The following is a 26,952-nucleotide window of genomic DNA, read 5'->3' as shown; positions in this document are numbered from 1 at the left end:
TACTGATGAAAAAACAGCTGATTATATAGTCCATGTGTTAGTCCTTTCTCTGATCTCCTGTGAAAAGTGTTAAAATTGGTAGTTGGTGAGGTGAATAAAGAAAAATAAAGCAGTGAAGGGTTTGATGCGCATCAGGCTAATGTGGACTAGCTGTGTGTTTATCATCAAGGCAGATGGACGAGAGGACAGCAGAGCCCATTAAGAAATCTTTACTGGCGCCCCACCCTCCCTCTGTCTAATGTGTCTGAAGGGTACCACTTTAGCCCTGTGTTTGTGTGTGTGTGTGTGTGTATAAGGATGACTTAAATCACTTTCAAGGACACACACACACACCACACTTAAAACCAGTTGATTGTTTGTGCAACTGGGGACAAAAGCCATGTCCTGAATTGGTCAAATGCTACATTTTGGTTCAGTGGTTAAGGTTAAGGTTAGGGTTAGGTAAGTAGTGGTTATGGTTAGGGTTAGAATAAGTCTACAGGGAATTAATGCTAGTCTATGTAAATACCCAAAAGTGACTTAAGTAAACCCGTGTGTGTGTGTGTGTGTGTGTGTGTATTTCCTCTGAACATTAAATGGACATACTGGATATTAGATAGAGAGGAATTGAGACCTGCTTGTGTGACTTCATTATGTTAGGTTACACATTCAAACAGTGTGTTAACAGGACACAGTATGAATCTTAGATAAGTTTGACTTGTTGATTTATAAAACAGACCCAGTTTTCACCAATTACTCAGAACAGCATTCTTACAGTATGATAAGAAATAAGCAGAATTCATTAAAGTCTTCAGACACTACTAGAACCTTTAATGTGGCCATGAAGGCTAAATCTGACCCAGAGCTGAGAACACTGAGGTCATTTCAAACTTTTTCTGAATGTGAACATAAAGGTTTTGAGTATGAAAGTTGAAAAAGCTTACATTACAACGTTTTATATTCAGCATAGTTATATTTTCACACCAAAATTAATAAAATATAATATATAAATAAAACAAAAAAGTGCAAATATGGAAAATTATACAAATGTGAAATACATAGATATACACTGATATAGAAAATATAAATAATCACCATAAAATAAATAAATAAATATAGCATAAAATAAATGTTGTTGTTCGTGGTGCAGGTGAGGGGGGATTCATGCATTATTATTATATATAGCCTACTGTAAGGCTATGCATGACGGTATGGATTTAAAAGGAGCAGAATGGGGGAAAGCTATTCTCCTGCATTTATGCAATGAACGATATAAAAGTTTTGGGATGCATGCAACATGTTCTTAAATCATCTGTGCATGAACTGTGACATAAGTTCATACTCAAATTGCCACTATTAAACTGTATTTGTATTATCTTGAATTGTGGCTGATAATAATCTGAACAGTGTTGTAACCATGGTTGTAACAGATCCTTGAGGAATGGCCGGATGGTGTGACAGTTGTTCTGCTTTATGATTGGTTAAACCTCAGAAAGGCTACTGCTGTCTAACTCCCTACAGTTACGTAGTACACCAATCAACGTGAAGCGTCGAGGAACGATCCCGCCCTTATGACAATATCGACCAATCCGCGTGAATCAGAGGCACCGCTCACCTATCGCAGTGACGGGGTGATGAGGAGTCTGGTTTTGGGGTTGGAATAATCAATGCGGGGTTTACCCACATTAATGTCCAGCGGTTAGTGGAAGTCTGACTAAAAACTGAACCACATTTTTTACAGTTTTTAGACCCGATCTGATCCAGAAACGATGGATTCGCTATTGTATTTAGGTGGCCTGGTCGTTATGTTCCTGCTGTGGATCAAAGTCAAAGGTCTCGACTATGTGATCATCCACCAGAGGTGGATATTTGTTTGTTTGTTTCTCCTGCCGCTCTCCGTCATATTTGATGTGTATTATTATGTGCGGGCATGGCTGATCTTCAAGATGTGCTCTGCGCCCAAACTGCACGACCAGCGTGTGAGAGACATTCAGCGACAGGTGAGCAAGCCACCATCAGTCAGTCAGTCAGTCGGTCAGTTAGCTAGTAGTGTGCACAGGTGTGTGTTTGTTTGTGTGTGTGTGTGTGTGTGTAGTCTGAGGCTTATTCTCACATTAAAATACAGTTATAAACATGTGCGATCAATAACTTTAAGAAAACCATCAAACATCGTGCAAAAGTTATGGTATAGTAGTATTAGTAGCTCTAATTTAGAATGAATGGCACATGTTATTTAAGCAGAATTCAAATGTGATCTAATGGAGCTTTATTAATCCAGATTATATCCAGTTAAATGTCCTAAATCAGATGCACAACACCATTCCTGTTGGCTTTATGCATGAGATCCCTTTCATTAGCACCTATGTGTTAGTAATAATGACACATTGAATCACATGCAATTGTTATTGAATATTTATCCTGCATTACAAATAGGCTATGATGAATAGAAAGGTGATTTATCGATATTACATGTGTTCATGTTTGCAAGGAATCATGGGTAGTAAAACACCTCCATAACACTGGCTTTCTGTGTCAAATAGGATAGTGCACACTGTGTGTTAAAACAGTGTAGAATTCATGGATCATAAGCAACTTTGTCAGCAGTACATTATGGTGTAAGAGATTAACCATTGATGCAGTTGCTTTATCTGCTTCCTTATCAATCATTCAATCAATTATTACACAAGTGTTTTATATCCTTTTTTATCTGCTTTATGCAACAGGCTAATGTTAAATGATCAAAATATGTTTTATTTCATTCACTAGCAATTCAAAGTCTTCTGGGTCAAACTGCCACAGTCTAACAACTACTTTCATAATAGGCATAATGGGGTTAACAAAATGAGGCACTCCAGTAATATAGTGCTGCACTTCCATAAAGTTTGGGGACTTGTGACAGACAGATTTAGAAAAGGAATGGCCTAAATTGAAGCAGCAGAAGATCCCTAGAAGGTCCCTACTAGTGTGGATAAAGCTCCACACTGGATCCTACAATTACTATAATGTAAACTGATATCATCATCATTATACCTTGCCTTCTTCATTAACGCCAAATATACACCTCCCCCAGTTTGTGACGCAAGCTTTCTGTTAAACATTTGTTGTGTCCAAACTGATAAGGGTTTATTCTTCACACAGCTCCCTCTAGAGCAGAGGTTTCCAAAGTGAGCAGTGGGCCTCCCTGGGGGGGGGGGGGGGGGGGTCTCTAAGCAGTTTCAGCCTGGGAATCTCAGTGAAGTGAAATAGTATTAGATAAGTTATCAAAAGGAAATCACATAGAATATATTAAAAGTTTGTGATTTGGTTTAAGAGATAGTTCTGGGACACAGTAGTTTTCCCACAGAGTCAGAAAGTATTAAATACCTTCAGACAGATGTTTTTATGTATTTGATTTAGTCTGAAGTTATGTCAAACAGTAATACCAGGCTATCTTGACTCAAATATTGAGTGGCTGTAACATTGAATAACATAATCATGATCCCATAAGAATCCATGTCGTGAGCAAAACTAAGCACGACCAAGCTTTATCTGAGGGGAGGCACACAGTGTAACTTAAAACCTCTGCCCTAGACTCCCTTTCAACCAGTCCAGTTACAAAACACAGTGACTTTTCATATACTGTGGAAATCATGTCTGATAAATAGTGTGTTAGTTGGTTATGTTATTCTGTTAGAATCTAAGTGTGAGAGAAATGAAATATTAAAGAACTTGGTAAAGATATTTTAGTAATTTTTCCAATATTTATATTTAAGCACACAATGGGATAAATGAATTTTTAAAAGTGTGTCAGCTTTTACACAACATACTTTGAACTCCAAGAAAGTCTTAGTATGCAGGACTGTAGTAGAATAGGTGAGTGCCACACTCTGTTGTTGTGTACCTCTCTGCATCAACTATTCTGACACATTTCAGGTGCGCGAGTGGAGGAAGGAGGGGGGTAAGACCTACATGTGTACGGGTCGACCTGGCTGGCTGACTGTATCTCTCAGAGTGGGCAAATATAAGAAAACCCACAAGAACATCATGATCAATATGATGGACATTCTGGAGGTGGACACAAAGGGGCAGGTAGGAAGAACCTACACATACAAGTCATGTTTTCAACTGCTTTATGAATCTGTGAAATGTTTAAAATAGAGCTGCAATTAATTGATTGAAAGGAAATGAATCTACTATTTTGATATTTGAATACTTATTTTGTCAATTTTGAGAAAATATGCCAAATTGCAGCTTCTCAAATGTGAAAATTTAACATTTTTCAGTGTCATACATTCTAATAAAATTAATATATTTGACTTTTGTACTGTTGATCTGACATAACAGGACATTTGAAGACTTTAATGAGCATTTTTCTGTCTATATATATATAAAAAAATATTTAGAAAATAGTCAGAGTCATATTTTCATATCTACCTAGTCATTAGACCATTTCCAATCAATTACTCACAGACTTCAGCACAGGTGTATCAAATAATATTAACAATCTCTCACTTTCATTAAGTGTCCCAATTAGCCATCTCAGTGAGCCAGCATGCACAACATCAAGGCCATCCTGGAAGTATTACCTAAACACAGTTATGAGAAAGTAGATGGACAGCCAACATAAAAAGGAAATACAAATAATAACAATAGATCTGCTAGCATGGCTAAACACTCTTGTGGTGATGTTCTGTCCACCATTTCTTTGCCTACAATTACATTATACTCATCAAAGCAGCAATTGAGAAAGATAACCCTTCAACAGGCCAACAGAGCGGAGGCGTCAGATGATTAGGAAGGTTGGCCAAATTACTTAAACCGTTTCATTTTGAAGTAAAACTGAAAGTTAGTGCACCCAAAAATGTAATACATCCTCATCACATAGGAAATATGTGTGAGTGAAAAGCTAAATAAGGTACAAAAGATAAAAGTAAAAGATGTAGTAGTAGTAGTAATAAACACTACTACTACATCTTGTGTTACCCTGTTGGATTTTCTATTGGGCATTTAACTTGGAGAATACAATTTTACAATGAACCAATATGAATGATGACCAGAACATCAAAAATAAGGCAGAAGCTGTAATTTTTCTTTTTAAATATGTATAAAAATGGATGTGGTGTGATGCAGGACCTTTTGTTTTTTAGGTGGTGAGAGTGGAGCCGCTGGCCAACATGGGTCAAGTCACCGCTCTCCTCAACTCTATTGGCTGGACGTTGCCGGTGTTGCCTGAGCTGGATGACCTTACTGTGGGTATGTAGTCTATATATTGTGCATTATTTTCCAGGGGAATCATCATCTGTAGCTCTCAGGTTTCCAGAAATAGAGAGATGATGATTTCCACAACTCATTGCTCACTGATGTAGATCCTGCATCTCATTCATCAATCACTGCATCCTGTTTAGAGCCTCTGCGACTTCTCTAATCATGTTAGAAGATTGACGTTGTAGCTCAGAAGACGAAACTGGGAGGAAATGGCTGCAGTGTTGGAAGCACCCCTGGATCGGGTTTCATAATGGATTTCCTGATGCCATAAACTGTGCATCAACAATCTAATGTTTTCCCATCAGGCTGTGGTACATTCATTTATCCTGATGTCCAGGCAGGCTCTTTCTGCACATATACACTCACAGCAGGCAGACACTGTTTCTACTCTGTGCTTGCCCACTATTGTTCTCATCTGGGAAGAAATTGAATTGCTGCAGAATAAATCTTTTATTCTCTCTCCTCTCGCAGGTGGTTTGGTGATGGGTACAGGCATCGAGTCATCCTCTCATATTTATGGGCTGTTCCAGCACATCTGTGTCGCATATGAGCTGGTTTTAGCAGATGGCAGCTTAGTTCGCTGCACTGAGGTGATCACTGTGTGTGTGTGTGTGTGTGTGTGTGTGTGTGTGTGTGTGTGTGTGTGTGTGTGTGTGTGTGTGTACCTGTGCATCCAGGGGACTGTACCATGAAGGGAGATTATCCACTGTTGGGCTTGACTCAAGTTTTTTTCTGGTATCACACTCTTTCAGGGGATAACCATGGTAATATCACTATGGCAACCTATGCTGCACAGGGAGTTAAACACACTAGGAGACTAAATAATGCTGATTGCAGCTGCTTGTTATTTGCACAAATTGTCTTGTTTTTTTTCTTGGATAAAATCCATGAGATGAGAATGAGAAATAAAAAAAACTATACACACTTTTGTTTATTAGAAATCTAGATCAGTAAATTCTAAATTAAATATTCAGGCATTCTTTTCTTTCCTCCAGGCATTTTTTTGCGCAGCTTATCCATCATGATGGGCATTTGTCACTGTTTTCTGTGTGTTTTATTGACTAAATGATCATGTAATTAATTGAGAAGATAATAAGCATGAACATAATCATTGATTGCAACCCTAGCCTCATAACCCAAAGGATGAAACACTAAGCTGAACTTGTGACATAAGCCCCAGAATTTCAGTGTGAGGTAAAATGGTGTCGAGCAGCTGTCTCTTTGTGTGGTGATATAATGATGCTGTGAGGTTTTCTAATGGTTTAGTTTTAAAACCTGACACGCAAGACAAGTAGTCTAACCTTAGAAACCTAGAAGGCAGAGACCACATTCATCACTGCTAATGTGTCATACATCTGTGTACAGTTTGTTCTTGTTCTAACAGAAAATGCAATTGTCTTGTGACTCACACAGGAGGAGAATTCAGACCTCTTCCATGCCGTCCCATGGTCCTGTGGAACTCTGGGGTTCCTGGTTGCTGCTGAGGTTAAAATCGTCCCAGCTAAGCCCTGGGTGAAGCTACGTTACGAGCCGGTCAAAGGGCTGGAGAACATCTGTAAACGCTTCACAGAGGCATCGGAAAACAAGGACAACACATTTGTAGAGGGAATCCAGTACTCACTGGACACCGCGGTCATCATGACAGGAACCATGACTGACCACGCAGAGCCTGATAAGGTAAGGTGTTTGTGAGCGTGTATGCTGATGTGTTTCACAGATTTTCTCATATTTAACTTCCATTTTTGTTCTCTTTAACATCAGATTAACAGAATTGGACTGCACTTTAAACCCTGGTTCTTTAAACACGTGGAGAGCTACATGAAAGGCGACTACAGCGGAATCGAGTACATCCCTCTCAGACATTACTACCACAGACACACACGCAGCATCTTCTGGGAGCTTCAGGTACTTACAAGACATATGCACACATATACAGGCACTGTGTTTCCATTAGCCCTAACATTACATTAAAGGAGTGAAAGACTGTGTATATCTGCCAAATTTTAGCTTGTCATCATTTTCCTGTACAAACCGCTTCCTCGCTTCTCTTTATTACACTCTAATGCTCTTTCTGTCGCACACACACAAACTCCCATATACACACCATTAGCTATTAGAGAGAAGGGCGTGGCATCCTTTCTTTTCTGTAACAGTAAATGGTGTGATGAATTATGCATAGTGTTGGTTTGACAGATATCTGAGGAAGCTACCGATGGGCTTTTGGGTGCTCTCTGTTCCCGAAAGGACTTTGTTTTTGCAGACAGTGTCACATAGGAAAGTGACCAGACAGAAACAGAGCTGATCATTAATCAACAGTGTGTAATGGAAATCAATGATGTGTTGGACATTGTGACATGAGACAGTTTGGGCACTAGTGGGTGACTTGGGACTTCCCTCTGGTGGAAGATAAGAGGAGTGCAACTGAATTTATAGCTTCTTCTGCACTTATGGATACATTTTATTTTATTTTATTTTATTAGTTTATTTGGGGGGGCAGTGCATATTAATAAACATATATGTAAATATGCCAGAATTAGCCCACAGGCTAGTTTTCATCTGTTGTCCCTGGCCAGTGAGTTGGCAGCCTAAAATCAAGATCAAGAAACAGTTACAGAGCAGTTAGACAGGAGTAGAACAAATGTGAGCTAAAATGGATGTAAGCATAACACATATGAGCAACAATCAAACAACAAGCAGGACAACAGTAACACAACAGGACAATTCAACTGCATAAACAGGGAAAGAAAAACAAGTTCAAGAAACATGATAAAAATAAATCGGGATCAACCAAGACATTTTGACAGCAAACACAGACAGACTAGCAGGAACAAGTAAAAACAGGTAAAACATCATGACAAATTCTCTGGCAGAAATGTAACACTATTTAAAGGAAAAGCCATTTCCATTAGGTGTTAGCATGCTAATTAGCTCTGTACACTAAGCAGAGTCATAACAAAAATCTGCTGGAAAGTCTGTACAATATTTCTATTAATCTAATAGTTGTTGAGATATTTCAGTCTGTAATGAAACTCTGTGGAGTTTTTGGAAATTTCAAAGAAGGACATTTAAACCACAAATATTTTTTTCCATTGTAAAATATTTCAATTCTGTAAATTCTTCTATCTCAATTTTACAATAAAGTATTCAGTAGTGATTATTTTTTAATTTATCGGCCAAGTCCGCACACTGTAGCTCTCAATGCATATGTAGTTTTAATGGGATATCAAGAATAACAGACTCAGTCTGAAGCAATGTGCTTGAAGTGTCACACTCCATGTTTCCAGAGGTGAAGGTGTCATTTTTAAAGTATTCCTGTTGTATAACCAACAGTTCAAAACTTAACTTGTTAATCAAATACTCGCATTTGAGACGCTGAAATCTGCAAATGTTTAGCTTTTTTTCTTGATAAATGAATATTAATATATTTGCCTCACAGGAAGCAACTTCAGAACCATCTTTTAATGTGTGTATATCTCTGTCTTTTCTCCAGGATATCATCCCCTTCGGGAACAACCCGGTGTTCCGCTGGCTTTTTGGCTGGATGGTTCCTCCTAAGATCTCTCTGCTGAAGCTCACCCAGGGGGAAACCATCAGACGGCTTTATGAACAGCACCACGTGGTCCAGGACATGCTCATACCTATGAAGCATCTGCAGGCTGCCATCACGCGCTTTCACGAGGACATCGATGTAGGAATCCACCAAATACTTCCTGTCTATACTCAACACTCCTGAATTCATGAATTCAACAATATTTCTATTATTTCAGGTCTACCCTCTGTGGTTGTGCCCATTCCTGTTGCAACCAGGCAGAGGGATGGTTCACCCCAAAGGTCAAGAAGAGGAGTTGTATGTGGATATTGGGGCTTATGGAGAACCAAGAGTCAAACACTTTGAAGCTAAAGCATCAACACGTCAGCTGGAGAAGTTTGTCAGAGATGTGCATGGGTAAGTCTCAAAATTCAGAAAGTCAGGTGATATATATGTGTCATTTGTTTTCTTATGTTCATCAGACAGAAATGTTGTTTTTATATTGTGCATAGCATCTCTTCTGCTTGCATTTAAATGTACTATTACTCTGACACATCTGCCGTCCATATGCCAACTTCCTCCCACAGGTTCCAGATGCTGTACGCAGATGTGTACATGGACCGTGAAGAGTTTTGGGAGATGTTCGATGGACAGCTTTATCACAGACTGAGAGAGGAACTAGGCTGTAAGGAGGCCTTCCCAGAGGTTTACAACAAAATCTGTAAATCTGCCCGACACTGACCTACAGGACATCTGGCTGATATCTGAGCTCAGCCCCGTGATACACTGAGACATTGTCAGCCATCGCTGCAGCTCATGCTCGGTGACAGTTACTGGTTTTGGGATGTTTCTGCAAAATGAAACAGCAATTTGACACAAAGATACAGCATTATCTAAGGTGGAATTAAGCTTTTAACACACTATTACAAACTTAAATACTTATTTTTTTCACCTAGATTGTGTCTTCAGAGTTCTCCTATAAATGTGAAGCAGGAACACAAGCATCGTAATGCTTTTACATCATGAATGTATTCTCTTTTTTTCCCTTTTCATGGACATTCCTTGCTTGATTCAAACCATTCTGTGTAACTTGAGAGCATATTGTACCAAATTGTCTTTGCCCCCTTAATGTTTTAATGTGTGCATGTTAGACAACTTTTGTATGTTTGTCTAGCTTATCTAGTGTTCACTGCAGTCTTTTTGCATATTTCTTATTACATATTGTATTAACAGCCCAGCCTTACTGTTCATTTCCCAAGTGCCATGCACATAGAAAACATGACCTCCTAATTAGCATCCGATAAATACATACATTTTTGATAATTGTCAGTGAATTTTTGAGTCCTAAAAATCTATTTTGTAACTTATAGGCTATTATTTTGATATCCAAATGAGATCCTCCGGACTGTATTAATGAAGAAAAATTGGATGAAATTAAAAAACTGCAATACATATCATTCTCTTGCCCTTTTTTTAAGTATAGATATAAATTTTATATAAATAACAGCAGTGTAATCTCTTTGTTTCTTTTGTTTGTCCGTTTGAGTCTAAAGCAGAGAACGTGGCTGCATAAATGAAGAAAATCCTTTGCTATTAAACATAATTTAATGTTTAAAAAAGCTACAGAAAGAGTAAGTACATAAGGTTGTGTTAAAGTGTTTCTGTTGTGATGTGGGGCTAGTAGACAGCTTTGTACTGGTTCTAGCCCTGTTGCAGTGTAGGAAGACATAGATCATTTTAAGTATCAGTAAAACAATATAAAAATACTTGATTACAATTTTTTTACTTAAGTAAAAGTATACAAGTTTTACCAGCTACATTTAATGGAAACAGGAGGGGACACAAATCGTGCGCCAAATCCAGTTCGGATAGTCTTTTTTCCGATTATTATTATATCACGTGAATGCCACAGTAAATTCACTTACAAAGCAGGGGCGTCACCTTGTGTAATGTTTACAATACAGATCATTGATATAAGGTCTACCAATACGAGTAATTTAGGGCTGCTAAACTTGGGACACATACGAAATTAAATCATATTGGTGGGATGTCTAAGTTTAAATCTAATCAAAATCTTACTACCATCTTATCATTAATTTAAGGACTCTTTTGCAGATAAACCTAATGACACCCCGCCCCCTACCTACCTGCGCCCTTCAAAGAGTAGTAATTCTCATCACTACCTGAAAGTTTTGGGGGGTTCAGAGGAGGTTGCATCTGGTGGTAGAAAGTTAAGCGGGAGAGGCCAGGATCTGACAGCGCCACTAGTAGGATATCCCGGCGGCCTTACTGGATTTTCCAGAGCTCATTGTAGCTGCGGTTCCGCCTTCTTCACGCTGTGAGAGTGACTTGTGGAGGCTAACTGTCCGCGGGAGGGTCGCTGTTAGAGCTGGAGACACGCTGCACCAAACTGCTCGAAGTTACTTAGAAGTTACTAAGAAAGGTATGCTGCACGTTGTTTATATACAATTATAAGTACAGCTAGTATTAATTGTCTCTTATGAATATAAAGACATCGGTTACATAAAGTCATAACAGAGAGCAACCCGTCTTTAACTACAGTGATAGTTTTATAACTTTTAGCTTACCCTAAAGGTAGCTAACTGTTGCTAGTCCGTGTTGTTTTATTATCGTGTGCTTCTTATATTAAATAGGTCGTGTTTGCAAAGGTGACTTTGAGTGCGTGTTGCCACCCCTTCAGTCAGTCGGTTAAAGTGGTGAATCATTGAGCACCGCTGTTTGTTTTTAGCACATACACTTTGATTTACCCTGGCTAGCTTAAGTTAGCCGTGTAGGTAACATTATTGAAATGTGCACTTTTCTGATAGAGGCTGCACACTATTAGGTAAGGTTAACACAGCAGCCCCGTTTCCTTGGCAACATTGCATACGTTTCTGTCGTAGATACAGGTACACCGTGTCCTGCACTGACTTCAATTTCAAAAAGAAACCTATTGGTTGTTTTATTCATCTGGCCCATTAACATGTGTGTTGTTCTTATCTGAAGGCGTGGATGAGTACACTTAAGTTTCAGGCTGCATATCAGTAATGTGCAAATGACGTTAACCCTGCAGTGGCTTCAAGTTGTTACTCCACTTTCTCTTTTCTCCAATTTGCTTACATTCTTGTCACAGTCTTAATTGTGTTTACAGGATCGTTGTAGTGGACAGTCAAGTGCCCTCCAGACGAATAAAAAAAGAGGAGGAGACCCAGGCCCTTTCCAGGCAGTGCTGTGTTGGAGAGACAGTGGAGTCCAGGCTGGAGGAGAGGCAGAGGGGGAAGCATGTCTACTGACCAGGAGCCCACCTACACAGTCAAGCTGCTGCAGCTTCTACTGCTCTCCACCTACTGGGGCATGCAGATCTGGGTCACCTTCATTTCAAGTTGGTACCACACAGACACACACCTACAGACACACTGAAACTAAGAACACAAAAACTGGATACTCAAGTGTTGAGACAATGTAAGGGAGGCGTATGGGAAGTGTTTGAGATATTTGTCATATCTCTAGCCTGTGTTTATGGTTCACTTTTATATCTGTATCCAGACCCAGACTCAGTGCTGCTGTAGCTCTGTCACTGGATTTACACAAACTGACATTGGTGGGATTAAAGTATGTTTGTGGCTTGCTTGTAGAGCTGACCCTTTGACGACCCGTCTCCCCCGGTGTATTTCAACGTCTCAGCTTCCTGTTTAACCACAAAACCTATGTTTCTGTCTTGTAAGCTGTTTGTGCATATACAGTCTTGTATTACACTATTTAAAACCAAAGAAGAGAGGCAATGTATGTGTTTGAAATTGAATCAGTGACTAAGGTGTATATACCCTTCAGTAAATAGACTATGAAATGTGATTATGCTTACTCCTACTAGTAGAGGTAATCAGAAAACAACCTCCTCTTGACCATGTTATTTTATGAATTTATTTGAATATTTGAGTGTAATGAGTTGTTCTGATTTCTGCGCAGGCTTTGTGATGGACAACCACCTAAACAGACACACATATGGGTTTATTCAGAGTCGTCTTGTCCCGTTCTACCTCCACTTGGGTTCAGCTTGTGCCTTCTTTAACCTCACCATCTATGCAGTGTACCATCCCAGTGACATGCTGGACGACAGAGAAGCTTTCCAGGTGTGTAATTTGTTCCACATCACCATTTTGCAAAAATGTTTATTACTCTGACTTATTTGGGAATATTTCTTTAACCTCCGCTTCTAATTCCCCTCCTACAGATCTTCATCTTCTTTGTGTCAGTGACAGTCGCAGCTGTCAACGCTCAGTGGTTTGGTCAGATGGCGTCAGAGATCATGGCGGACATGCACCTGATCGAGCAGGCGTGCGGACTGGGTCAGGATATCGGCTTGTCATCGAACAGGGAAGCTTATGCCAAGCTGTGTGAGACGGATGTCAAGTACAGACACCTCAGCAGTCGTCTTTGGCTGTACAGACTGCTGTCCTCTCTGTGTAACCTCTGCTGCATAGGCTGCAACTTCTACAGTCTGTGCTACATGGCAGAGAACCTCGGTACGCTGTAAAGCTTTTTATGTAAAGTATCACGTCTTTCTTTCATTCTGTCTTGTTAGTTATGAGATGAACAGTGAGGTTGATCTTGTTCCTTGGGAAATAATGGAAGAAGTCAGCCTCCATGTATAGATTTTGGTCCTCTTTTTTTTTTTGTTGTTGTTGTTGGTTTTGAGACAATCATGGTCACGAAAACGAGATGAATCAGCTCCTGCAATGTGAGCAATGTGTGAGCAATGTCTCACCTTTCACCTAGTGTGGCTGAGGCTGCTGTGCACTGCTGCCTGGTGAAGTCATCAAGCTAGCAGTACAGTGCCTTACAGGAAGCTAAAACATGAGGAGTGTTTTTTATAAACTTGCAGTATACAGTAGCAGGAAACAAAACACATAACGCACCGCACTTTCTTATTTTTAAGCCACAGAAAAAGACTTTTAATTAAGGGAGCTGCCACAATTGCGCCGCTCAGTCCTGCTCGTCCTGTTTGGGTAGAGTTTCAACACATCACTCACCCCCAGCAGATGTCACACTTTGATCTAGAGTCACAAGTTTGTCCTGTTTTAACTTATGTTACCTTTGGAGCACCTGTGCTTCACGTTTCAAAGTGAATGCTCGGACTATCTTTAGCTCTCCTGGCTGCTGCTGCAACGAAAAAGGACACTTGTACTAGGTAGACAATCAATACCACTTTTAACCCATCCGAAACACACCTGTGCCAGTGGATTGATTATTGGTACATATTAATCAATCGATCAAGTTTATTTATCATAATCATATAAAGTACGATCACAGTGTAATCCTGTAAGTTCCTTCAGTTTGTGCATTTAAAAGATTTTACAGTTGGTTTCATAAACTTTTACAGTGTTTTGAGTCTGTCCTTCATGTAGAGCTTCTATTTATTTCCTCTTTATTCATCAGCGTGTCCCTGAGGAAGGGACTATCACTATGAAGTACACAGTCATTTAGTTTAGCGGGTGTAATGGTTGTACTTATCTGGTGGACGGTGTTACAGCTTTGGTCCAGCGGGTAGTACAGAGGCACCATTTTTTGGAATGGTTGATTTATGGGATAGTTGAGACTTGCTGAGATGATGTGGGTCTAATTGGACTGAATGACACCTCTGCGCTCAGCTTTCATTTCACATCCAGGATGACCTTGCAGTGTGCTAAAGGGGAAGATCACATCAGCTCTTGCATGTAGTGGCGAAGGATTTTACAGACCTATAGACTCTGTAGCTCAACTTCAAGTAGTGTTTTGATTTGGTTTATAACGCTCTTAGATCTGGCTGTGAGGGAAAATGATGCAGCTATGATTAGAATTTGAAGCCAAATCATTATGAATTGTAGAGTTGTGTTCTCTGGCAGTACATGTGTGCTACAACCCTGTGGATTTCCTGCCTGGGCTGGAGTGAAGCAGGAAGTGCATCAGATTGATTGATTATCATCCGTGTTTATGCTCATCAGCTGTATAAACCGTCTTTCTCTCTCGCTGGGTGCACTGTTTGCTGTTTGTGACAGTTTTTTCCTTCTCTTTTCTTCGTTCGTTGCATTCATTAAAACACTCAACACACTGCTGATGTTACTGATTTACAGAATTTAAATTGCCCATGGTTAACTTATCATTTATTTAACAAAATATAAGTTCAAAGTCGTGTGTCAACCTTTCCTCTTTGTCTCCCTCTAAAGTCGGGCTGTGACAGGTGTCAGTTTGAATAGAGAGGATCTGTGGTCAGTTAGATATTTAGTCATCTTTTTTGCACACATTGAAATGTTAACTCTTCTCTGATATGATGACCCCTCCTTGTTGTAGCCGCTAAAATGAACCCCGTCTGTCGGTGTGTTTGTGGAGTGTTGTTGTGTACACCAAAGTTTAGTAGAGGCAGCTGAGTATAGATTCCTCTTATATATGCAGACTGGACTGATGAAGGTGCTCATTATGTGCCCATTCAGGGTCACAAAGCTACTGGCAATGACAATGCAATATTACCAAGTTGTTTTATCTTACACCCATCGTTTTTCTTTTCTGTTAGCTCGGCCAGTTAAAATTAATAGAATATTTTGAATTCAAGTCATTTGAAAGCTGCATTTTAGTTATTAAAACTTAAGAGATTCTTTTACCACTCATTTGTGGATTTGTATGCCAGTTCCTTTATGTTTGAGATATAGTGGTGAGGAGTGAATGTAAACAGACTTGCCCTTTTTCAATGTTTGCCTTAAGACCAGTGAGGTCAAAGGTCACAAGCTGTTAATGGTAGTGGGTTTGTATCAAAGATGTTTTGACATGTATCGTCTACCTTTTGTATTAAAATATGTTCTCTCTCAATTTCTCCTCATGTTTTTATTAACATCTATTTATTGTGTTTGATCAGGAGACATTTGTGCAGGCTGAATTGGCTCAGATGGTATCCGTACAGTGCAGTTTGTGAGTAGGGCAGTGACACATTTTCTCCTCTTTATCTCTGTACTTTATGGATTTAAATAGAAACTCGAAATGTTGACTTGCAGCTTTATGTCTTTTTTAGGGAGTTCAAATGAACAGGAGAAGCAGAATCAGCTTTTTCTAGTGTACTGGATTCTGCCAGTAAGTAGAGTGGTCATACTCAACTCATACATAGAGTCATTTGTAATGTATGTTGGCTGTACTTAAAATGGCCAAAAATATCTAAGAGCTGTTATTAAATGCCCTATGTGTAGGATATGAACATTTCAGACTTTAGTGACTCATAGTGGCAGCATAAATATAAACCCTGGCAGACCCCCAAACTTGACTCTGATCCAGTGCCTGCAGACACTGAAAACAGACTGCACACATTTCCTTCTGTATCAACTTTCTATAAAGAAAAAAAGGTGTGGGATAAGAAAACTTTAAGACATTTATCACAAAAATGTCCACTCACGATCTTGAAATACTGATATCAGATCAGAGGGGGGTAGAGTTGTTAGACATGAATGTGGCCTTGGAGCACAATTTGAAAACCAGTGACCCAAACAGAGTCAAATTTAATCCTGTGGGTCCAATGTAATATCATGTTTTGCCAGAAGGGGGAGCCAATACCCTGCTGTAGTTCATCATCTTAGATATAAAAACTGGGCCTCAGCTACTTTACCCTTACATCAAAATTATAAAACAGCCTTACTAGTTTGAGACTAGAGTTGAAAAAATGTGCCCTAATAATTAAAGTAGCTTTTAATTACAAACCCTGGTTGGATGTTGAGAGACATATTTAAATATACTCCATATCTGATCCACTTGCTATGGACATATCACCTGAACAATAAACCCCACAGAGACATATCATATCAGTGTTTTTTTAATGTAAAAATACATCATTGTATTTCAGCTACAAATCCATGGTTACTGTGTTTGAGATGAGAACAGCATCAACAATTTACAAGCCACATCACCTACAAAAACGACTTTTAGTCTAAAAAAGTAATAAATATAAAATGATGTAGATAAAAATGTAAAAAAATGTCCACACTCGTACCTGACTATTAAAGGTTTAGATAACTGTAATACTTAAAAACCTGAAACTTACATTTCAGGGGAGTACAATAATCTCATTCTCAACAATGAATGTAACAGGAGATGAGGCAGTTCAGTTTCACCTTTATGTGGGTGATACCTCAGTTAAAAGTGCGATAAAATCGTGTCCAAAAAAAGAAAACAAGAAAAACAAAAACAAATGGATCTCCTTGAACAAATAACAAACTGTAAGTACTGTTTGTTAATTCTGCATAGAGAGAACCAGTTACAGCCTTGGAGAGTCCACAACACACATTCTGTATTAATGAGGGAGAAAAAATGTAAACTGTTCATCTCCCGAAAGGAGGCAGCAACATTATTTAAAGCCACAATCCTTGAAAACTGACAGCCCACTGCTCCACCCACTTTGGTTGTTTGGAGGATGAGGTTAGATCACTGTCATTACCATTTGTCTATAACAGGCTTATAACAGTGTATGCGCAAAAACTGAGAAGAAATGTAAGACCAAAGACCGAAACAACAGATTACAAATAATGATAGTGTCAGTGCATCTCACTTAGAAGGCATCCAGAGTTACATTCCTTGTAAACAGCAAAAATGGAAAAGGCAATAAAAAATAGAAGGATTGTGCCTTTAAAATCACTTACTAGTCGCACAACTCACTAGCGCGCATCATTGTTTAAAACCACTGATAACTCCAGCTGTTTCAGTCCTGCGTTCAGGAAACATTACGTCATCCCAACATTTACCCTTTAAATGTCTGGAATCTTATATAATATAAATACTATTGGTTCCACGTTTCCCTTCTTCTCAACGCTCACATGTACAGTATCAAAATACAAATATTCAAAATGAAAACACTGTCTAAAAATCAGCCCACAATCCCTCTGGAGGGTTTCGTAACCATGGCAGCAGCAGGAGAACGATGGAGCTTCTGGTGATGGTTTACCTCCGTTTAGACAAAAATATGCAAAAGTTACTGCAACACGATTCCCATAAATTCCCATCAATTTCTCGCACGTGCTGCTGAAATACTCCATAAATAAAAGTTGTACTATAAAAACAGAGTTTCCCTGTTCATCAGCTTTAAAAAAAATCCAGTGTCTCTGTCATACAACAACCTTGCCCTTGATGTCCAACTTGGTGTTTTCGCTTGCTTTGTTGGACTGCTCCTCTGTGAGAGTGATGTAGGAGTACACCAGACTGGCTGCAATACTGCAACAACAAACAGGAAAACCATGTTACGATAAGAGCTGTTAAAGAGGCTATTAAAAACATTCACGCTACATTTTGAAAATCCTGTTATTGCTTGTATCACCGGTCATATGCAACATGCTAACAAAACTCCATGAAACTCAGCAACCTATCTGTCCTCAGGCATAGGTGAGCTTCACACAACAGAGGACCAGTTTTGATTGATTTAAGAAATTCTAAACAGCTCACAATGTTTGTTTTGTAATGTTTTATGATATCAGCTCTTTTTTCAGTGCATATTAAAAAGGACCTTGTGGAGTTGTGTAGTAGCCACTGGTAGCGCTAGTGGGAAAAGCAATGCTTTTACAACTGGGGCCTTGTTTTATTTGTATCACATGCACAAGGACACAAACGCATGAGATCATGCAAGTTACGCATTCCTGCAAATTGATTCAGGCTGTTGCACTGACTGACAGGAGACTCTTTTCACAGCACACATACAGTGGCTACCATTGATACTCAATAAGCCACCTGACAGATATGAGAGTGTATATTTGAAAAAAATCTTTATGTCGCGACAACTATATATGTGTGTGTGTGTACATGTAAGAGAATAACTCTGTTGTTCATACCTGATATTCAAACCTATGAAGTTGGTCCAAGAGAAAATGTAGTCTCCGCTGATAACCATCCCAATATATGTCACCAGGACATTCTGCAAAATGAAGAAAACATTGATTTCTTTGGTGTTATATTTTGTTTAACTATTACTTTCCACAAACCTGCTACTTACCTTGATGCAGCCCACGATGGTCGTTGTTAATGCAGAGTTGTACTGTGTACAGAGCACTGTCGAATACATCAGAACAAACCTGCAAAACGACAATGTCATAGTGTTACTCAACACTTTGATTTCACAATTTTAACGTAGCACTGTAATGAAAGGATCATTGTAACTTCACAGTCAGTCAAGCAAAGATTCAGCTACTGATACAATGATATTTCCACATAATTAAGTGTAATCCAGATGTTCACACAAAACACAATCCTGCTTGTTGGCACAGGCATGTGTGTCACACATACAAGTTTTAGCTTGTATCTTACCCCATGATACAGGAGAGGATGAACTGGGTGAGGAAAAAGACATCTGACCAACCTTCATATTCCACAGCCTAACAACAGGAACACAACTTAAGAACAGCAAAAGTCACAATAACACACACAAAACTTAAATAAAGAGCAGATGTATGGCTAGATAGGTAGACAATAATGTAAGTAAGTAAATCAGTTTCCTTAGTTAATCATTTCAGTCATTGTACCCTACTAAGCATCTAGTAAAAGAAATGAAGTGAGAATTAAATGAGAGCAGAAAATGCAAGAGAAACACTGGAGGAGTTATTGGTGAAATTTTTTGGGAGTTTAGTAAGGCCAACATTACAAGACCAACATTCAGTTTCTGATAGCTTTTAAAGGTAGTCATCTGTATCTCTGCTGTGGTTATTCAGTTGAGGGAAGTTGTGGGTGCTGCTGTAATAACTCTACGAGGTGCATAATAGCAGCTTTGTGCCTTTTTGGCTGATGGGCCCCAGCTGGGCAAACCAGAAGGTCTCTGCCAACACTGACCAACAAACAGACAGCTCACATTTACAGCACACACCCATACCCAGAAGAACACTCACTTGAATTTAGGATTAAACCTCACAGTAACTTACACTAATCAGTACCAAACCAATAAACGTAATACAAGCACTTAACTTGATGGTTCAGCAACTTTTTGAAGACTTACATTTCACTCAATAAACCTACTTAAAGTGTTGTCTTTTTCTCACACATTAAACCTAGAAAATCTGTGACAGTTCACGCTGTTTGGTTTGCATAAAGACTTTACAAAAAGAGCTAACAGAGCAGACAGATCAAATTACAGGAGAGACAGACTGCTTACCTTTTGCATATCTCCAGTCAGATGAGCCAACAGCAGAGTAGGAATTATCATGAATAATGCATTATAATACAATAATCCATATTTCCCCAACTCCTGTTGGGCAGGGAGCAACAGGAACATGAAAAATAAGCAGAACCAGAACAGAGAGGGTCATTCACAAGTCTTTCAGTGCATTCCTCGTTAACTAGCATACAGATGTCATGCATGTCCAGCCCTCTGCACTACCTAGACCCTCTTGTTTGCATTTGTCTGATTCTCTCTTACATGGCTCCATCTTTCACTCTCTCAGAATATCTCTCATCAGCACACACACACACACACACTTCTCTGTTTAGCCCTGTACTAGCAGATGGTGCTCTACAGACATAACAGACTAAATCTGGAACCAGTTCTGCCTCTGCTGTAATGTTAGAGCTGAGTAGTATGCTCATGTGACATAAGAAGGCAACTAAAACAAGCTACAAGCCATGTCTGGCTCAAACTGTAATTACAGTAACCTGACTGTTAAAACTAATGTAAGAAAATGTGTAAAAAATAAATGATTGCACTTAATTAAAGTACAACTAAGATTAACCTTGTAGAATAAACAGGAGTCAAAACTGATACTAACTCTACAAAACATATAAACAGTGATAATGAAATCAGTGTACTGTGGAGTAAAAAGAACCAACTCAAAGTGTTTGTATGCACCGAGTTCCTTTAAGTCATACGCTGAAGGACAGTTTGGGTTCTTTAAATTCACCAACATCAGCTCAATGCCAAAAACAGCTCCCACCCAACAATGGTTACTATTCATCGGGTGGTGCTGCCACATACCTTCGCATCTAATTTTTGCTTCACATAGGCTCCGTTGGCTGCAGTCAGTACATCGTTCAGGAGAATGAACACGTAGCCTTGCAGGTCAAAGGCCATATCAGCACTAAGAGCAGAGATGAGAGAAAGCGATAGAAAGTGTTAAGGAAGTAAATAAGCGCTCTGTCACTGATGATTTATTTGAGGGCATGCTCTGTTAAAGAAAGGTTCTTTTAACTGCAGATATATAACATGTGTCTAATGACCCTGAGGACAATATCACTTAAATGATCATAATGAGGGCCTATCAGGACAGGACAACCCTTTGTAGTGAAGACAGTTCTGGTCTGTTTAACAGCCAGGACACCTGGATGCAGTAGAACTTACCTTGCGGCTATGAACGCCCCAAGGATCATTGTAAATACTGTCAGTTGGACTGGTCTGGAGAATTTCTTCCTGCCAAAGGTCAAAGACGGTAGAGCAATGAAATTCAATCTGAGCTGCAAATAAAAGGCACCAATACAGCACAAAGAGCAAGCTTGGCATCTTTTACTGTAGCTGTGTTACACTGAATACAATGTAAACTGGGTTATCTGTCATGTGAAAACTCACTTGAGCAGAAATCCCTCAGCCATCATTGTGAATAGGATGGAGAACCTCCTGAGGACAGTAAACATCGGCAGACTGGTGGAACAGAAACATAAATTTTAATTGACACATTGAAACTGAAGTTGGCCAAACATCAACAGCCGTGCCCAGATGAGCTCATGATAATAATACTGAATTAACATCCTTTTAGCATCGAGCCAGAATAGTTTAGAGATGAGAACTTACTTCAGCCGTTTGGTTCCAAGCAGACCAGTGACTTGATTTCCCACATAAAGAAGAGGTAGAGGAAACGTCTGTAAAGTCAGGTAAACATACACACGGTTGCTGTGTTAGAGAAGAGCTGCCCTACCGCTGGTGATCTACAAATCACTTTACAATAACACACAAAGATGCACAGGTGGTCTCACCTTGCGAGGTATGCTCTCATCACAGTCTGGGAAGCTGATCACCCTCGCAGCCTTGCCCACCCACAGCACAACCACCGTGGCCAACATCTGCACACACACGGAAATATAAAAATCACTGTTGCTCTGCTTATGCCAAATAATAATATGGGTTTTGAGAGGGAAAAAACCTTCAACTTACTTGTCCAATTCCGACACATACTGAAGATGGGAACCTGAACAGCAGAACAGACAACTTGAGAATCAATGAACGATACAACTTACAAGCTAAACTTGCAGTGGCTAACACTCTACTTTACACAAGTAGCTAGGTTAAAATATGGCCTGTTCAAACACCAGTGTAAGTAGAGCTCTCCTGTCTCAGTCTGTACCACTGGGCTCTCATTAGCTAATAAACGGTGCCGTGCTGGCTTCGCTTCCAGCCGAGACAACTTCCAGCAGCTAGGCTAACGTTAGCTCACATTAGCGTCTCAACTATGACCGTTACAGAGCTCCACAAAGTCGTTACCTGTAGTTAGTCAGGACACTTTTGTTCACCACGACGATGAAAAACGAGCTTAGTCCATAAAACCCAGCGGCAAACAGCTTCGTGAACAGTGTCAGAGGTTTGTCCGCCATCCCAGAGCCGACAAGTTTCTCACTCCTCACTGACTGTCGGCTCTCCCCCTGCCATCACATCTCCAGCTCAAACGACACACACACACATACACACACAAACACATGCACGCGCGCGGCCACTCACTCACACACCTAGACATTTCGAGGTGACGTCGACGATTTGCAGCCGCGGCGGAGGCGTTCCAATGCATTAACATGATTGGCTGTAAGACAAAGGAACGCCCCTTTCCAAGGAACGCTCGCTGTTATGATTGGTTCGTATGGTTCTAAAACACCCACTTTTCTTTCTTTTTTGCTTCGCATCTTTTTTTGGTGATCAGGTCCACAGGTCACTGCTAAGTAGTGGTACAGTTTGACGGCCGATGGAAGACGGTCAACTATGGAAGAGACAAATTTCACAACAGGTCGGCAGCTATAAGTATGTTTTAGGACGGAAGGTAGAAAGATGAATACCTATCTACTTTATGAACTTTATAGCCTACATTTCAGAAAAATTACTAGGCTTCACGTTGTTTTCACATTTATATTTACAAACGTGTGTTTTTCACATATAGGCCTACATAACAGCAGCAGCAGTGTGACAACTAATAGTGACATGGTTAAGTGGTATAAAGTAAATATGAAAATATTACAACTGAAACTGAGAACAGTGTGTCATGTGTCCTGTCAGTGTCCTGTCATACCTACGCGGTTACTGTAATGTTAAAATGTGTTATGTAATTACTTTCTTGCCAAAAGTAATTCATCTTTTACACATTTTTCATCCGATTAGAAGCTAATATTTTACTCACCACCACTCCCCCTCATGGGAGGACAAATAACTTTATTTATTACAATAACCATTTTAAAAAATATCTTTTGCTCCTCTAACAACATTAATTCTAGCTAAATTAGTTAGATCAGTTCTCAGTTTATGCCAAATTATTGATTAGAGTCAATCAGATTTTGTAGAACAAAAATAATTTAGCTTCTCATTTATTTCTCCTCGAATACTTGAATCACAATCACACAATGAATTACATTCAACTGGCACCTATACTATAGTATCACTTCATTACATTTAAGTGTGTTGGACACAGACTGTTGTTATTTGCACGGTCATCATTCTTCTCACTCTTTTAGTGCATCTTACCTGAGTGTACCACCAGTCTCATATGCCAAAGAATGTTGAGCCTACAGTGCAACTGAATCAATGTACTGTAAAGATTGTCCTGTTGAAGATGGAAACTGTGTGGGCAATGCTGTGAAAATATTGGCATCACTGTTGTTCAAAAATCCAAATAGCTTCATCACTAATGTAGGCACCATAATGATCCACTTATCTTCTGCTGCACAACTCAAAAACAATAGAGCACTAACATCTGAAACCAGTTTAAAATGAATACACCCAAATTAGGACAATTCAATGCAACAAGTAGCTCCATCTGAGTATCTATCAGACACCCCCACCCACCCACACACTTGCTGCTTTTTGTATATGTATAGGTATGTTAATATGGATATACATATGCATATACATATGGATATGCATATGCATATTCATATGTATATGTGTGTGGGGTGTTAGTTGTTTTAATCTTCCTGTGTGTTAATGATTTAGACAACATTAAATCAAGACCTCTTTACTGCTGAAATGGAAAACAGATTTTCATTTAAGGGGGGGGGGGGGGGGAACTCTGAGAGTCCATTTGCAGGTCCGTTTTTTCCAAGCAGTAGTCAGTAGTCTGCTCTGACGAGTTCCTGGTGATCTATGTAGAGGAGACGATGGAAAGTTGAAGTAGGAAAAGCTGCTTCACATACTGCAGCTCCTGATGTTTGGGCAGCCTTGGGATGAGATGAGAGGAAAGTGAGTGGGAAGGAAGAGTGATGTTATTTGCGCAGCACTGGGCAGGGACAATAGTGACTCAGTCTCTTTATAAAGTCTCATCTTCACTGAAGACTTCATTTTGTTGGGTTTCTCTTGCAGCTGTTGCTTAGTTTCCTCATCCAAATTCCTCATCAAGTCCAAACCAAGTATCTCACTGACAACATTCATACAGGCCACAAGAAGCATGTTGACGATACAACAGAACTGTCGCTGAGATCTTTACTGATTGTTTCACAGCTATACTGTTTATCATCAGCAACTGTGACTTGATCTCTTGTCATACTGAGTCCCTGGTTTATTATACTAAATTATTGCTCTGTGCAGCCAGTGAATGACGTGTGGCCGGTTATAAAAACGAAGGAAGAGGAACACAGTAGAAAAGATAGTGGATAATAAAAGTTTGCCATTGCTTAAATAATTTTCACCAATAAGGTCTCCAAGGGACACAATTAAACATGCCTATCATTGAAAAACATGCATGGCCAAGATCATCTATCATAAAATTATGTTTCATATAAGAAAAAAGTACTTCTGGTAGCAGGACATCTTAAATATATTTCACACTGTCTTGTATGGCTCTGTGTGGAGGGGTGGTATCCAAAAACTTTAACAAGAGTGTGCACTCTATCAATCTGGTCTTCATTGAACTAAACACATGCCAAGCCAGCTTCAGCATGCTGCCAAAAAGCTTTCTGTCCCTCTGACAATTGCCTACAAGCATGAAAGTATATTAGAGACTTTCCTACATCATTTTTGTTACAAAACATTTTGGGTAATCTCTTTTAGGACTGAGAAACTCTTGTTTTTTGTCAGAATATAGTAAGTTGTATACGTTTTTTGATACACAAGTACATGACTCACCCATGTTACTAGCAAATAGACCATGACGCAGTATTAATCCAAATATTTGATAGCATTTCCTTAGACTTTTTAGATCTGCTGTTTTTAGCATTCATGGATGTTATATTGCTTGCTAGCTACTCTGTGGTAAGATCAAGTTGGTAAAAAAAGACTTATGGTAATGTAACACTAAGCAACTGTTAGTTTGCCCCACTTGTCAGAAATAATGCTAAAATGATGGTAAATATCAACTGTGCATTTCTAATTTGTTGTAACAAATGGTATGATGGTGACAGGCATGAGTACATTTACGAGGTTAACCTTTAACAGCCAGAATCAAAGATAGATAGAAAGAAAGTCCCTTCAATTTGGCTCACATTTATTTACAACCATCACATTAATCTGATCAAAGGAAACAATTACAGTCCATTCAAATCTTTATTTCTGATCACTGGAGTGTAGTTTTGATTAAATTTGGATTTTTAAATGCATTTTTTTCTAATAAAGGGGATAAAAAGTCTCATAAACATTTTAGAAATGTAATCCTGAGTGACTTTATTGGAAAAAAACACAGGTGTTACTAATAACATTAACAACTGGTCCTGTTCTACTCTAAGCCTAACCCTAACCCATGATAGTGTGATTGAAAGCCAGCAAGCACAGAGGTGGATTACACAGTTCACTAACAGCAGCTTGATCAAATAAACCATCCCCTGCTAAAATGAGCCAAAACGGGAGCTAGATATTGTTCAGTAGGTGGAGGTCAAGGTCACTCTAGACACAGTTTCAGGATGCTCTCATTGAGAGGTCATGGCCCTGCTTCCACATCTTTCAGACTACACTTTTAAAGACCCAGAGGAGGTTGTGAAAGGTCAGGGCATCAGGTTTCAGACTGGACTTCCATCAGCAGCATCCAGACGTTACTGTTCTCACTTAGCTCAAGTTACAGCAGCTCATGGGTGAGAAGGATGAGCGGTTTACCAAACTCAGATGAGAAAAGATGACCCTACAGCCCACACATTTCCACTCCAAAAAGAAATTCCTGAGGTTGAGATGTCAACTAAGAGAAGACTGAAAGATCTCTCAAATATCCAACATTCTGAGGAGGATGAACCTTAAGACAAGCCTGGCCAAGCAGAGAGGATAATGGTCCCTCTGTCCTATAGGCACAAAAGGACCAGGATACTGAAAGATGGAGGAGAAAAAGTTCTGGGTCATTCACTTAATGAATAGCACCCAGAAGACCCATTATGAAAAGGAAGAAAAGTGGCTGAAGACAATGGCACAATGGAGACATCAGGTGGAGGAGATGAAGAAAAAAAACAAAAAAGAACTCTATTTGGAGAAAATTCCTCTTATTCTCTCCTATGAAACAAATAAAATGTACTTGAAAGAGAGAGTGGTCTTCATATTTTTTGTTTCCATTTTCCATGTGTTGGTTGTGGAGTTTAAAGTCCTAAATAATCAATAGTTTACATTAAGTCTCCATTTTAATGAAAAACAAGAACAGTGAACTTTTTGAAACAAATCTACATTACGCTAATAATTTTGTCAAGACTTTTCATTTTCTATTTGATTGACAGCAGCCTCACACAGTATAGGTCTTTATGTGGGAATTTGAATTGTCATTTTATTCTCAATAAAACCCTAAAAGATAAAAGTTGTGTGCAAAAGATGATTGTCATTACAGAAACCTCCCCTTACCATGAGAATATAATTCTTACATATACCATACAGTATATCCTCGACACTGATTTAACCCTTAAACAGGCCTTACTAGTTATGTCATTTGCACCTAAAGGAAGGAAGGAAGGAAGGAAGGAAGGAGGGAAGGAAGGGAAGGAAGGAAGGAGGAAGGAAAGGAGGGAAGAAGGAAGGAAAGGAGGGAGGAAGGGAAGGAAGGGAAGGAAGGGAAGGAAGGGAGGAAGAA

The 26,952-nt window shown here is 39.3% G+C and overlaps 3 protein-coding genes across 3 annotated transcripts; 2 read left to right on the top strand and 1 right to left on the bottom strand.

Moving 5' to 3' along the window:
• The first annotated feature begins 1,605 nt into the window (after positions 1-1,605).
• Positions 1,606-10,196, top strand: dhcr24 (24-dehydrocholesterol reductase). The gene is made up of 9 exons (XM_053322372.1): positions 1,606-1,979; positions 3,892-4,047; positions 5,106-5,211; positions 5,695-5,813; positions 6,637-6,900; positions 6,985-7,128; positions 8,714-8,911; positions 8,991-9,169; positions 9,340-10,196. Exons 1-9 carry the CDS (start codon positions 1,749-1,751, stop codon positions 9,491-9,493), a joined length of 1,551 nt encoding a protein of 516 aa, XP_053178347.1. The 5' UTR covers positions 1,606-1,748; the 3' UTR covers positions 9,494-10,196.
• Positions 10,197-11,872: 1,676 nt separating this feature from the next.
• Positions 11,873-13,599, top strand: si:ch211-121a2.4 (transmembrane protein 205). Its single transcript, XM_053322478.1, has 3 exons — positions 11,873-12,134; positions 12,719-12,882; positions 12,984-13,599. Exons 1-3 carry the CDS (start codon positions 12,035-12,037, stop codon positions 13,284-13,286), a joined length of 567 nt encoding a protein of 188 aa, XP_053178453.1. The 5' UTR covers positions 11,873-12,034; the 3' UTR covers positions 13,287-13,599.
• A 2,969-nt stretch (positions 13,600-16,568) lies between these two features.
• Positions 16,569-22,348, bottom strand: LOC128361490 (UDP-N-acetylglucosamine/UDP-glucose/GDP-mannose transporter-like). The gene is made up of 12 exons (XM_053321976.1): positions 22,206-22,348; positions 21,879-21,912; positions 21,701-21,787; positions 21,519-21,586; positions 21,297-21,368; positions 21,072-21,140; positions 20,709-20,811; positions 19,893-19,985; positions 19,055-19,122; positions 18,744-18,822; positions 18,583-18,665; positions 16,569-17,971 (listed from the first exon to the last, which is right to left on the bottom strand). Exons 1-12 carry the CDS (start codon positions 22,313-22,315, stop codon positions 17,866-17,868), a joined length of 972 nt encoding a protein of 323 aa, XP_053177951.1. The 5' UTR covers positions 22,316-22,348; the 3' UTR covers positions 16,569-17,865.
• Between the last annotated feature and the right edge of the window lie 4,604 nt (positions 22,349-26,952).

This window comes from Scomber japonicus, chromosome 7 (genome assembly GCF_027409825.1).
Source record: "Scomber japonicus isolate fScoJap1 chromosome 7, fScoJap1.pri, whole genome shotgun sequence".
NCBI classification, from domain to species: domain Eukaryota; kingdom Metazoa; phylum Chordata; class Actinopteri; order Scombriformes; family Scombridae; genus Scomber; species Scomber japonicus.
Note: the sequence above shows the minus strand (reverse complement) of the source record. Positions and strands in the feature narration are given on the sequence as shown.